The sequence below is a fragment of the Delphinus delphis genome, chromosome 19 (assembly GCF_949987515.2).
Source record: "Delphinus delphis chromosome 19, mDelDel1.2, whole genome shotgun sequence".
In the NCBI taxonomy this organism is placed as follows: Eukaryota; Metazoa; Chordata; class Mammalia; order Artiodactyla; family Delphinidae; genus Delphinus; species Delphinus delphis.
This window is the reverse complement of record NC_082701.1, coordinates 45146093-45160422: the sequence shown is the minus strand read 5'-3', so window position 1 is coordinate 45160422 and position 14330 is coordinate 45146093. Positions and strand designations below refer to the sequence as shown.

Sequence of the window (14330 nt, the reverse complement as noted above, 5' to 3'; positions counted from 1 at the left end):
AAATAGGAGTCCCCTCTTTAAGATGCATGAAATGTCCATGTATACATTTATGCAGTTTAGTCATAAATGTTCCAAACTATATTTTAAGGTATCAGTAAATGCCTTTTGTTGTGAACTATTACTGTAATAACTCATAACATCATGATGAATAGATTCTGTCTCATTAAAAAACAAAACAGAACAAAACCAAAAAAACCTTTCCAAACTCTTAAGGTTAAAAGAAAAATCTTAACTGTATATTGTCAAAACATTTACACATCCCCCAAAACATCACTGCATGTGGGACTTCCCTGGTGGCACAGTGGTTAAGACTCCATGCTCCCAATGCAGAGGGCCCAGGTTCGATCCCTGGTCTGGGAACTAGATCCCACATGCATGCCACAACTAAGAGTTCGCATGTCACAACTAAGGCACCGGTGAGCCACAACTAAGGAGCCCGCCTGCCACAACAAAGGAGCCCGCCTGCCACAACAAAGGAGCCTGCCTGCCACAACTAAGACCAAACGGAACCAAATAAATAAATATAAAATCACTGGATGTGATTTGCAAATACTTAGCATCAAAAGTACCTAGAGGGCTTCCCTGGTGGCGCAGTGGTTGGGATTCCGCCTGCCGACGCAGGGGACGCGGGTTCGTGCCCCGGTCTGGGAAGATCCCATATGCCGCGGAGCGGCTGGGCCCGTGAGCCATGGCCGCTGAGCCTGCGCGTCTGGATGACTGTGCTCTGCAACGGGAGAGGCCACAACAGTGAAAGGCCCGCATACCGCAAAAAAAAAAAAAAAAAAAAAAAGTACCTAGAGTTAGAGATATTAAATTTCAGTAAAGCTAAATAAATTACTACAATTTTTGCAATTTGTGCAGAGCTTCAGTTTATAATGTGCTTTCACATAGATCATCTCATTTGATCATCAGAACTCTGGGTGACATGGGTGACAGTGTTACTTCCCCCATTCTGCAGATAAGGAACCTGAGGCTCAGAGAGGTCAGTTGATTTGCCCAGGTTCACACAGCCGGAAAGTTCTAGAACAGGCCTTATACCTAGGTTTTCTGATTGCAGGCCAAACATTACTTGCATGTCTTTCTTTAAAATCATCACCCATATAAAACTCTTAAAGAGAGCATAGGCAAAACATTCTATGACATAAAACATGCCAATGTTTTCTTAGGTCAGTCTCCCAAGGCAATAGAAATAAAAACAAAAATAAACAAATGGAACCTAATCAAACTTACAAGCTTTTGCACAGCAAAGGAAACCATAAACAAAACGGAAAGACAACCTACAGAATGGGAGAAAACATTTGCAAATGATGCGATGACAAGGGCTTAATCTCCAAAATATATAAACAGCTCATACAACTAAACAACAAAACAAACAACCCAATTGAAAAATCAGCAGAAGACCTAAACAGACATTTCTCCAGATGGCCCTAGGCACATGAAAAGGTGCTCAACATCACTAATTATTAGAGAAATGCAAATCAAAACTACAATGAAGTACCACTTCACACTGGTCAGAATGGCCATCATTAAAAAGTCTACAAATAAATGCTGGAGTGGGTGTAGAGAAAAGGGAACCCTCCTACACTGTTGATGGGAATGTAAGTTGGTGCAGCCACTATGGAAAACAGTATGGAGGTTCCTCAGAAAACTAAAACTAGAACTACCATATGATCCAGCAATCCCACTCCATATGATCCAGCAATCCCACTCCTGGGCATATATATCTGGACAAAACTATAATTAGAAAAGATACATGCACCCCTATGTTCATAGCAGCACTATTTACAAATAGCCAAATGTCCATCGACAGATGAATGGATAAAGAAGTGTGGTACATATATACAATGGAATAGTACTAAGCCATAAAAAATAATGCCATTTGCAGCAACACAGATGCAGCCAGAGATCATCATACTAAGTGAAATAAGTCAGAAAGACAAATACCATATGATATCACTTACATGTGGAATCTAAAATATGGCACAAATGAACATATCTACAAAACAGAAACAGACTCACAGACACAGAGAACAGACTTGTGGTTGCCAAGGGGGAGGGGAGAGGGGGAAGGATGGACTGGGAGTTTGGGGTTAGTAGATGCAAACTATTACATTTAGAATAGACAAACAGCAAGGTCCTACTGTATAGCACAGGGAACGATATCCAATCTCTTGGGATAAACCATAATGGAAAATATTAAAAAAAAAATAATGTAGGGACTTCCCTGGTGGCGCAGTGGTTAAGAATCCGCCTGCCAATACAGGGGACACAGGTTCGAGCCCTGGTCTGGGAAGATCTCACATGCTGCAGAACAAATAAGCCCGTGAGCCACAACTACTGAAGCCCACAAGCCTAGAGCCCGTGCTCCGCAACAGAAGAAGCCACCACAATGAGAAGCCTGCGCACGGCAACGAAGAGTATCCCCCGCCCGCCGCAACTAGAGAAAGCCCGCATGCAGCAGTGAAGACCCAACACAGCCAAAAATAAATAATTAAAAAAAAAAGAATGTATATATAACTGAGTCACTTTGCTGTACAGCAGAAATCAACACAACATTGTAAATCGATTAAAAAAATGTCTTAACTAAAAAAAAACATCATCCATAGAAGCCAAAATACAGATGCTAAATTCAAAAAAGAAAATCATGAAGGATGTGTTTCCAACAAACAAGCACATCTCCTACATAACCACAATAGGACCATCAAAATCAGGAAAGTAACATTGATACATTACTGTCATCTAATCTCAGACACCATTCAATTATGTCCTTTTACCAAAAGGTTCCAGTCTAGAACCACACGTTCATGTCTCTTTTGTCTCCCTCAGTCTGCAACAGTTTTCCAGACTTTCCTTGTTTCATGAACTTGACACTTGAATATTACAAGCTAGTTACTCTGTAGAGTTTCTCTCAATTTGATTTGATACTTGACTCATGATTAGATTCAAGCTAATATACATTTTTGGCAGAAATATCACAGGAATGATGTTGTGTTCTCAGCACATTCTATCAGGTTGAGTATGATTCAATTTTTGTCCCCATACTAGTGATATTAACTTGAATCACTTCATTAAGGTGGTATCTGCCAGACTTTCCACCAAGTAAAATTCCTTTTGTTTTTGTAATTAATATTTTGTAGGGGGTTTACTCTGAGACTGTGCAAATACACTGTTGTTCCTCATCTAACTTTCATTTTTTACGGATTCTTATTTTATTCAATGGATTATAATCAATTATTATTCATTTTGATGCTCAAATGGTTTCATATTTAGCCAGTGAGAATCCTTTCAAGCTGGCTCCGGTATCCTTTGACATGTCCCCATCATTCCTGGAACACTCACTTCCTTACCTTCTGGAGTAAGATGTTACAGTATCATCTTGTACTTTCTCTGCCACAGCCATTTCTCCAAGAAGTCCTGGTTTCTTGGACTGGTGGACCCAAGAATATATTTAGAAAGTCCTGGTGGACCCAAGAATATATTTAGAAACCGAGATCTAGATGCCAGGTATGCTCATTGGAGTGTCACTGATCCCGTCTTCTCACATGTGTGCACAAAAACACACATTTTCATCTATTATTATTTCTCAATCTTGAAAACTATATGAGTTTATACCAGTAGCTCCAGTTCCAAACCAACACTACAAAGTTCATTCTCATTTTCTCTCTTCATGTTTATAACTCCTTCTAGGGCATTGAGAAACCTGGCTCCCATTATAACAAATATATTTACTTTTGATCAATATCCCTGAATGTAAGCAATATTCCATTGCTGCTGTCACTGCCGTCTACACAGCCCCCCTCCCCTTTTTTTTTTTCCGGTATGCGGGCCTCTCACTGTTGTGGCCTCTCCCGTTGCGGAGCACAGGCTCCGGACGCACAGGCTCAGGGGCCATGGCTCACGGGCCCAGCCGCTCCACGGCATATGGGATCCTCCCGGACCGGGGCACAAACCCGTGTTCCCTACATCGGCAGGCGGACTCTCAACCGCTGCGCCACCAGGGAAGCCCTACATAGCCCTTGTTACCCCATTCAGGTTCTGACACCTTATGCTGGGACTGTCCCTGTACAAATGCCCTTCTCACCGTGCTCAAGCTGACATCCCTTGGTGGGCAGTCACCAAAACCATCCACTGCACAGATGCCTCCCCCTCCACCACTTGGGCTCAGATATCCTGAATGGACCTCCTTTCTGCATGGATTACCCCTCACATTCATTTGGGCTGCTCCTTCACGATGCTCTTCACTGTGTTTTAGTGACACCCAGCTCTGGGTCATGATAGCTTTACCTTGCTCAGCCCCACTTAATGGCTTTTGGATTGAATTGTTAGGGAAGGGATGGTGAAAAAGGAAGAGGACCGGTTTACATTCATTAATTGTTACAATTATAGCCTAAGAACCCCATAGTCTTTTCTTAAGGGGCAGAGAGAGGAATGGGATTAGCAGTATAGTGGGATGGGCAAAGCTTGGACAAAGCATCTCCCAAGACAGAAACTTCAGTATTCAAGTGTATCTCTAAACTCTTTTTCCAAAATCTTTCTTGCTTAGTATTCCTTTGATTCTTAAGGCTTTGTCTTCTTAACACAATTAAGAAGACTCTAGCACATCTGGTACATAGCCCCCAATTTGCTGAATACATGAAAATAATGCATACTTCATGTCAGTTGTCTGGCCTAGTTTCCCTCCATAGTAAGTATGGCTCATGTCATACATTTTACCAAAAGCAAAAAAACTTTTCTGCACCTGTGTTAAGAGCAACTAGATAGAATTGAGAAGACAAGCTCAAGTCCTTTGTCATCCACTACCAAGCTAAGGAACCTTATTTAAGTCACTCAACTTTACTGGCCCCATCTCCTCATGGGTAATAATATACATATATACACACAATATATATACATATGATATATATACACACTAGTATTTACTGTGTGCTAACGTCAGGCACAGCATTACATACATTGTTTCAAGCAATCCTCACATCAGTCTTATGAAAGAGACCCTTTTATTATCCTCATATTACAAATAAGGAAAAAATAAAGTTCAGAGAACTTAATTTGTCCACGATTATGCAGCAAGTGGTGGACCCAAGATTTCCAAATCTCAGCTATTAAACCTGATGTCATACCATCTTAAAAACATTTTAAATTCGAGGGGTCATAGATGATTTCTAAGTTCATCCTTGTTTTAAAATTCTAATTTTAAGAAATACTTAACAGATATTAAAGTAAATGAAGTTAAAACAATGAAGTAAAAACTTTTCTAAACGTTCACTCATGCCAGCTATTATAGTAGGTACTGGGCATACAAAGTTGAGACCAGATCTTTGCCTTCAAACAACTAACATACAATCATTATACCATAATGTTGTGATGGTATTACCCACAGAATTAAAAGGAAACAGAGGTGTGGCTGAAACAAAGAAAGGTATTATAAGAGGTTTTCTGGAGGCAATCACACTCCAGTTTTAAAAATAAGGAGTTAGGCAGAAACATGACTTTCCAGGCAAAGCGATTAGTATGTGAGAAGGCACGGTTACCTTGAAACAGCATTGTGTAATTGGTATGATTGGAACAGGAGTAAACAAGGGGAGGGAGAAGGAAAATTAAAGACACTGAATCACAGGAACAGCTGTTTACCAATTCATGATAATTTCTTTTAAGTACAGTATTTTAGACCTCATATATTTAAAAGAACACGTATCTAGCAACAAATATAATGAACCCCTTGTTTATACTGGTCCAAATAATTCGTTATCAAAGAACTGCTGCCCTGTGCATAAGCCATTTGACTAATCAACATCTACATATTCTTCCTATAGAAATGACTAAGATTAACCAGCATGGCCAACATTCCTCCATTCATATATTAAAAATCTTAAATTACAAAAATGCTTACTGTGAGATATCTTATGCATACAGAATAATATATAAAACACATTTACAATTGATAGAGTGAACAGCCAAGTAACTACCACCCAGGTCAAAAAACTATTGCCAGGGGCTTCCCTGGTGGCGCAGTGGTTGGGAGTCCACCTGCCGATGCAGGGGACACGGGTTCGTGCCCCGGTCCGGGAAGATCCCACATGCCGCGGACCGGCTAAGCCTGTGAGCCATGGCCGCTGAGTCTGCGCGCCCGGAGCCTGTTGCTCCGCAACGGGAGAGGCCACAACAGTGAGAGGCCCGTGTACCGCAAAAAAAAAAAAAAAAAAAATTAGGCAGGACTTCCCTGGTGGCACAGTGGTTAAGAATCCACCTGCCAATGCAGGGGACACGGGTTCAAGCCCTGGTCCGGGAAGATCCCACAGGCCGCAGAGCAACTAAGTCCGTGCGCCACAACTACTGAAGCCTGCGCACAGAGCCCATGCTCTGCAACAAGAGAAGCCACTGCAATGAGAAGCCTGCGCACCACGACGAAGAGTAGCCCCCACTCGCCGCAGCTAGAGAAAGCCTACACGCAGCAACAAAGACCCAGCGCAGCCAAAAATAAATAAAATTAAAAAACAATAGGCAAAAGAAACAGATACTTCAAAAATGATATCAAAATGCTAATAAATATGAAAGTCATCAGGGAACCCCAAAATAAAACCATGAGATACCATCACACCCACCAGAACGGCTCAAATTAAAGAACAAAAAGACAAAGGTTAAACAATTCCAAGTGTAAGCAAGAATGTGAAGCAACTGTAACTCTCATACATTGGAGTTTATTTTGGAAAACTGACATTACCTATTATCATGAACATATACTTACCCTATGGATCAGCAATTCCATTCCTAGGACCTACCCAATCAAAACATATATATGTACATACTAGAAGACAAATGTAAGAATGTTCCTAGAAGCATTATTCATAATAACCCCCAAATGGAAATAACTCAATGGCCATCAACAGTAGATGGATAAATATTATACAATCAAGAAAACAAGCAAAATTAATCTATGGTGTTAAAGGCAGGGAGTACGCTGGGAAATGGTTTGAGGGGAGCTTCTGTGGGGCAGGTAATGGTCTCTTTTTGAACTGGGTATGTTCACTGTGTAAATCCATTAAATTATGTACTAATGATATATGGACTTTTCTTTGTTATCCTACAATTTTTAAAAGCTTACTAAGAATATTCTGGTGATTTTTGGCACAGACTTATCAGAGGTGGAACCTTTTTGTGTCAAATAGGGCTTTTTTGGTAGAAATCCAAATCCAATCGGCCCAAGAGAAAAATACTGGTTTAAACATCGAAATATGATCTACTAGAGCCAAAGTTTCAAAAGCAATCATCAGATCTTTGTCCTTCTCACCTCTCATTTGTTTTCTTTTGTGTGGGCTTTATTCTGTCAGGCAGTCAGGCACTCATTTTCCCATGTAACTCTGGAATTACTTCATCTTCACAGTCCAGAATTCTACTGGAAAACATCACTTTAAGTTATGACAAGTCTCAGAATTGGCCGATCTTGAGTCACATACCTTCCTGGAGCTCTTACAGCCCCATTTGAAACACTGGACTAAGAGTACTGAAGGGTACTTTCCCAAGTGAAAATCAAGGCACTATTCTCAGAAATGGGGGAGTGAATGCCAAAGAGGCAAAAACATCTGTACATCTGAGGAAGGAGAGAGAAGAAATCCTTAATTTGCAGTTTCTCCCTGAGTTATGTCAAACTTGGTTAATAAAAGTATTATGTAACAGAGCTATCACATGATCCAGCAATCCCACTCCTGGGTACATACCCAGAAAAAAACAAAAACTCTACTTGGAAAAGATACATGCACCCCAATGTTCATAACACTATTTACAATAGCCAAGACATGGAAACAACTCAAGTGCCCATCAACAGGCTGGCTTAAGAAGATGTGGTATATATACTCAGTGGAATATTACTCAGCCATAAAAAAGAATAAAATATTGCCATTTGCAGCAACATGGGTGGACCAAGAGAAGAACATGCTTAGTGAAGTCAGAGAAAGACAAATACTGTATCACTTATATGTAGACTCTAAAAAATAATTCAAATTAATCTGTATACAAAACAGAAAGACTCATAGACCTAGAAAACAAGCTTATGGCTTCCAAAGGGGAGAGGGAGGACAGGAGGGACAAATTAAGAGTATAGGATTAACAGATACAAACTACTGTACATAAAATAAATAAGCAATAAGTCTTTACTATATAGCACAGGGAATTACATTCAGTATCTTCTAATAACCTATAATAGAATCTAAAAAAAAAAACTGAATCACTATGCTATATACCTGAAACACAATAATGTAAATCAATTACACTTAAATAATTTTGTTTTTTAAATATGTAACTTTTCCTATCTAAACCATCCATGCTGCTTTGAGTCTCTGAATTACTGGGAGAGGGAAATCAACAGTTTCTTATCAGATCTCTCCACCTCCAGTCTCTTTCTCCTAGGCTTTATCTTGCATACTACAGTCAAATGAAACCTTCCCAATATATGGCTTTAGTATGACAACCCTAACAAAGGAATCCAATTCTCCACCAAAGTTGAAGATTTTTAGCCTGTCACTCATGGTCTTCCATGATCTCACCCTAATTCTTTCACAGTTACATTATACTACACCCCTCTGTGTACACAAAGTCAGTGCTTTTGAAGTGTTTGTCCCTGTCACTGATATATTTTAAATTATTAGGGTGTAACTGATATTTAATATGTCAGTCAAGAGATACAGGCATTAGCTTTCTTGCTACTTTTCCTTTCTGGTTTAAAAAGTATAACAAAATGATTTATGAATGCTAAATTTGATCTTTTATATATATTTTCTTAAAGACAATATTCTTACTAAACTACGTTTATCCTTCTAAAATAAGACAATGTGGTAACTCTTCATGAAGTATGAGAGATAAAAATAGCACTTTCTTAATGGGAAGACTGTTAAGAGAACTGTTTTCTCCGTATGATTCATCCTTTTCACATGAATAAATTATTTACAGTTTATAACTTCAAATGGTTAAGTTTCAAAGACTTAGTACAGAAATTTTAGTTTTATTTTGATATATAAATAGAAACTCTAATAAGATGTACTATATTTTTTAGAGTATATTAAACAAGACATGTTCATAAACAGGCCACCTGGATCTTAGGTAATTTCTTTAGGCTGGTATCTCCATCTTTTCACCCTCAGCTAAAACTGATTTATACACATAACCAATTTACTAACTTGCTAGGGTTTCAGAATTAAAGTGATTTTTAATTAAAAAAAGAGGAATTACAGCATGACAGGAATGACATTATTTTTAAAATAAAATATAAGCTTCAATTAAACATGCAAATATATCACTATTTTTATTTTCATTTAAGTGAGTATGTTGTGGGCTAAAAAACTTAGACAAGATGTGTGATCTGTATTTTACACTTTAATACAAATTTTAGAACATAAAGTAAAACAATATTCTCTGTTCAAATCCACATATTTTTATCTGAAACATGACATTTATAAAACAAACAGCTCCTGCAACAAATGCAACATAGAAGAGTTATTTAAATTATTTTTTAATGGTTGTAGTGGAGCCAATTTTCCTCATTAAGTACCTACGGGGATTCAGCACTCTCTTTAGGTTGTTTGACTATAACCAAGAATGTGGTATTGATAAGTAAATATTATATACTAATTTAGTTAAACATTCAAGATAAAAGGACTGACTTCTGACTTAAACCTAAACCAAAAATGAATTTTGAAAATATATTTTAAAATACCCTCCCAACCACTGTTAACACACTCCTTTATGTGTTCACTCAACATTTTCCAGGAATTATAATTTTCTGTGTTTCCATAGGTCTTCCTATTGGGGCAGTTATCAATCATCTTCTTTCTCAATATATGTCTTTGCATTAACCCGTGCCATTTGCCGGGCCAAGTATCTGTCTCTCGCTGACATTACAGTTTCTTCGTTGCTCCGCTTTGCAAACTTGTTCACTGTCTCGTGTGGCGTCTCTTGTTCTTTGCCAGTCCCTTGGCATTTCTCTGTGAATCTGTGTTTTGCTCCCAGTGATGTTTCAGAACTAGAGGGTTTCTCTGGGTTTCTTTCTTTGTCCTTTTCCATGTTTCTCATTTTATTGGCTCTTTCCTGGTTAAGAAACCTATCCTTTGCCCTAGAATTTGGGCTTTCCTTTCTTTCTTGATTTCTTTCTGAAGATTGAACACTTACTTCTCGCTTTTCTCTATCTCTGTATTTATCACTGTTTTCATATCTTTCTTTCCTTGCTTTCATATGCTCTTCCTTTTCTTTGCTTTTCTCTTCCTTCTCTCCTCCTTTCTCAATGTGTTGGTCATAATCATTTCGTTGTCTGTCTCTTTCTTGTTCTCTTGAGGGGTATTTCTCCCTGTCTTTCTCCCTTTTCCATTCCCTATCATTTCTTTCTCTCTGGTCTCTTCCCCTCAGTCTATCTTCTTGTTCATGCCTCTTCCAGTGTGAATCTCTGTAACTGGCCTCTCTGTGCCTATGGGAATCCTTCTTTTCTTTTTGGTAATCAGTGTAATAGTTGTCCTCCCTGGATTGTCTCTCTTGGTGCTGATCTTCCCTTTTCTCATGTCCTCTTGACTTGGAACTTTTTGTGTGGTATTTGGTACCATGCTCTCTTTCTTCACTAGATGACCGTGAGTGGGTATGACTTCTGTGATGCCTGGAGTCATTTTTTAAGGTCTCTGTGCCCTTTTCCCTTCTGCAGTTCACTTTATTATCTTCTTCCATTTCATCATCCTCACTGCTCTTAGCATCAAAGTCACTGTCTGCATCTGGGTTTTCCTCTACTTTCACAACTGTTTGGCGAATGCAGTTCTCATGAGGTGTTGTTCTGTCTTCTGAACTTACTTCATCGGAATATCCCTTTGATTTCTCTTCTTTTATCCCAGACCTTAAGAAAAATAATGTAACAGAAAATGCTACATTATCAATTATAGTAAATAAATGAAGTGTTCATATAAAGTTCATCAGTACTTAAGTCAATACACCTACATTATATAAACCTGCTGATTATCCCAAATTCGAAAAGGTGCTGCTGTCTATTTACCTTGTAAACATCTGCAAACTAGTATTTTCTAACCATTCCGAATATTTTCAATATTGGTAGAAATGAAAAAGTAAAAATCAGCCCTTCTGTATGGACCACTAGAACCTTCAGGCAGGGGTGTGTGCAAGGTCTTCATTTTTGCCAAGCACAGACAAAGAATAATTGGGAAAAGATATATTCTGAAGATAAGTACTAGTTTACAACATGAGGTTCAAGTTGTGGCTTTATTGGATTTTTATTTTATTTTTAAAAAATATTTAAAAATAGCCCTGGAAGAAAACGATAAATTTTTTCACAGCAAAATGGTGACAAAACCTAATTCTAAGTATCACTAAATAATCCCTCTCATGACTGAAAAGGCACCAGCATCCTGCTCTACCCCTTGGCATCTTTTACAACAAAATGGAAATATGAGAATCTATCCAGCTATTATGATCAGTTACATTAACACTGTTTACATCACCTACATTTTCCCAGCCAATAAGCATGGTTAATTTATTTACATTACACATTTATTCTCACTAATCACTTACCAAACAAACAAAGCAACAACTATGGTTCTCTAGCAATTGCTGGCAAAAGTGTCTTGGCTAAAGGACTCACTAATAGTTAGGAATTCTATTATTAGACTCTGGGAATTGCAACTACTATATGACATTATGAAGTTTCACGGCTGGCCTCACAACAATTCCAGATGAAACTCTTATTTTTCATTCAAAAATTTCAGTCTTCAAATATGCTTTCTGAGACTCATAATTCTCATCAATTTTACAATCAAAACCTAGTAGTTGGGGTGTAATCCCTTCTCTTCATCCTTAATTCCATTCTCCTGCATCTCCTCTTTCCCTAGCAACAAAGACTCAGACCCTCTTATCTGAATGTTTCTATTCCAAAAAATGATTTCCTTAGATACAAGTTTAAGACAAATTTTACCTTCAGCTATAAACTTACACCATAATCATTTCACCATCCCCATAATATTTTATAATTTTATTCAAAAATCCTCCAATCCTTACTTTCTAGACCAGTATTAATAGAAATGTCCACAGAAATGGGAAATTCCCTGATGGTCCAGTGGTTAGGACTCAGCACTTTCACTGCCGGGGACAGGTTCAATCCCTGGTTCGGGAACTAAGATACCACAGGCTGTGCAGCAAGGCCAGAAAAAAAAAAAATGTCTACATAGTAATGTCCATATATCTGTGCTGTCCAATATGGTAGCCACTAGCCAAATGTGGCAACGGAATACTTGAAATGTGACTGTTGTGACCAAAATTTTAGATTTAATATAATTTAAATTTAAACAGCTACATGTAACTAGTGGCTACATATTAGATAATGTATTTCTAAGCCCTTGATTATGTGAATCTTATGTTTTATGGAGGCTAGGTCCTATTTATGAAAAAATATACTTCTCTTTTTGGGAGGAGATGTGGGGATATATGTATACGTATAGCTGATTCACTTTGTTATAAAGCAGAAACTACCACACCATTGTAAAGCAATTATACTCCAATAAAGATGTTAAAAAATATATATATACACTTCTCTTTTTATATACTATCTGAACATGCGTGTAGAATTACTGTAAAATAAAAATAAACTTGAACTAAAAGTTTTTTAATTAGAAAACTGTAAATCCCTAGTTATTCATTCAATTAGGTCAGGTTTGGCTAACAACACAATATGCAATACTGCAATCCTCTACTTCCAGAGAGTTAAAATGATCCCACAATCAAAAATCAGGAACAGTATCTTTCTTCTAAATATTCCATATGCCACATCTCACCTGGCTTCACGAAAGCTGCATGTAGGTACTTCCTCTTCACCAACTGCTTGATTTAATAGGTGCCTATAAAATCCACTGAGATCGCTCTGCTTGGTTACATCCAAACGTGCTAAGAGAATGAAAGCAAAAGTGAGAATAATATATTCAAAAAGGCAAAATGCAGTTCAGTTTCACAGGCATAGAGTATGTAACACAGTGTATGAAGTGGTGCTCTAGATGAACACATAGTACATGCTTAGACCAAGTCTTATACATTTGGTTTTCTTCCACTTAAAGTTGAGAAGCACTTGCCAATTAAGCTATTTGTAAGTACACATTTTACTTAGACCTTGAGAAACGACCACGAGTAGGAAGCAATGAAGTAAAGCACTAAGGTATTCTTTGGCCTCTGCACATCTTTGTTCTTTCTTGAATTAATGTTATTCTTTTTGTAAATGCCCAGTTAATGCTCCTTGGGTGATGTTACTCTAGTTTTCTCATCCCAGGAAATATAACTAGGATTTAAATCTCAGTTTATACTGCTTTTGACAAATGTCATGCTTTCCATGCCTTGTAATTAATGTTTTTACATTTGAAATCATTTTCTAAGGCAATGACTTGTGATAATCATAGTTTTAAGCAACAAAGTGAGATGTAATTGAAAAGTTCAGTAGAAGTAATAGTTACTAAGAGTGCAACTGTGTTTTTAGTTAAAATCTCCTGTTTTATAATATACATAACATCATATATCTTGTACCCTGCATTCATATACATAAATTATGACAACATTATAATCTAAAAGTTCAGTGATGAGCAAATGGTTAACCACAGGGCAGAACTCTCCTGTTTGTTTCCTGCTACTCCTCTCCCTCTTCCATTTCACCTTCAAGTGCAGCAGCCCTCCTTTCTCTTTCTTCCTCTTCAGCTCTCTCTTGCAGTTTTTTCTTATAAGCAGATGTTACAAATGCCTCTTTATCATCAAATTCTCCCTTTTCCATTTCTCGTTCTCTTTGTATTTTCTTTTCCATTCTTTTTTCCTGTTCCTTTTTTCTGATCTCAACTGCTTTTAGTAAGTTGTGAATGTACTTGGGCTGGGGGTAAAAATAAGATTATTTAGGAAAGAGTCAAAGATAATTAACTGCTAATATTCGATTTTTATCATGAATTTATTACTATAGAAATGCAAATAAATAGGACTGTCAACTTCTCAAAATTCAATATAAATTTACTAGCAAGATAATAAAATTCTTCTCAATAGAAATTTAAGTATAAAAACAAAAAATTATTCAAAATGGCATTTAAAAAATATCTCAAGCTAAATAGGTCATTTTCCCACTGTTTTTCTCTCCCTTTTTACAAAACGGTATTGTCTTACTTCAACAGATACGTGAATAGGAAGGCTTCTGACTAATTTTTCACATTAGTTGAAATACAATCATTTAAAATAGCAGCTTTAATATCATTTTAGAGCACCACTTTATCTGTAGATACTGTAAGATGTAAAGATCCTTAAATACCAGTCTGTGCTTTGTGAAAGAATAA

General features: G+C 37.5%; 1 protein-coding gene across 5 annotated transcripts in view; it reads right to left on the bottom strand.

Moving 5' to 3' along the window:
- Window positions 1-9104: 9104 nt before the first annotated feature.
- The window catches only part of NSRP1 (nuclear speckle splicing regulatory protein 1), a 66697-nt gene continuing 61471 nt past the window's right edge, over window positions 9105-14330 (bottom strand). For 3 of the 5 annotated variants that reach the window (XM_059997251.1, XM_059997252.1, XM_059997249.1), the window contains 3 exons: window positions 13672-13879; window positions 12810-12918; window positions 9106-10864 (listed from right to left, as the gene is read on the bottom strand). In XM_059997251.1, coding sequence (XP_059853234.1) covers window positions 9808-10864; window positions 12810-12918; window positions 13672-13879 — 1374 coding nt within the window. In that variant the 3' untranslated portion in view covers window positions 9106-9807. Of the gene's footprint in view, window positions 10865-12809; window positions 12919-13671; window positions 13880-14330 lie in introns of all 5 variants that reach the window. The other 2 variants (XM_059997248.1, XM_059997250.1) reach the window with 2 other exon arrangements.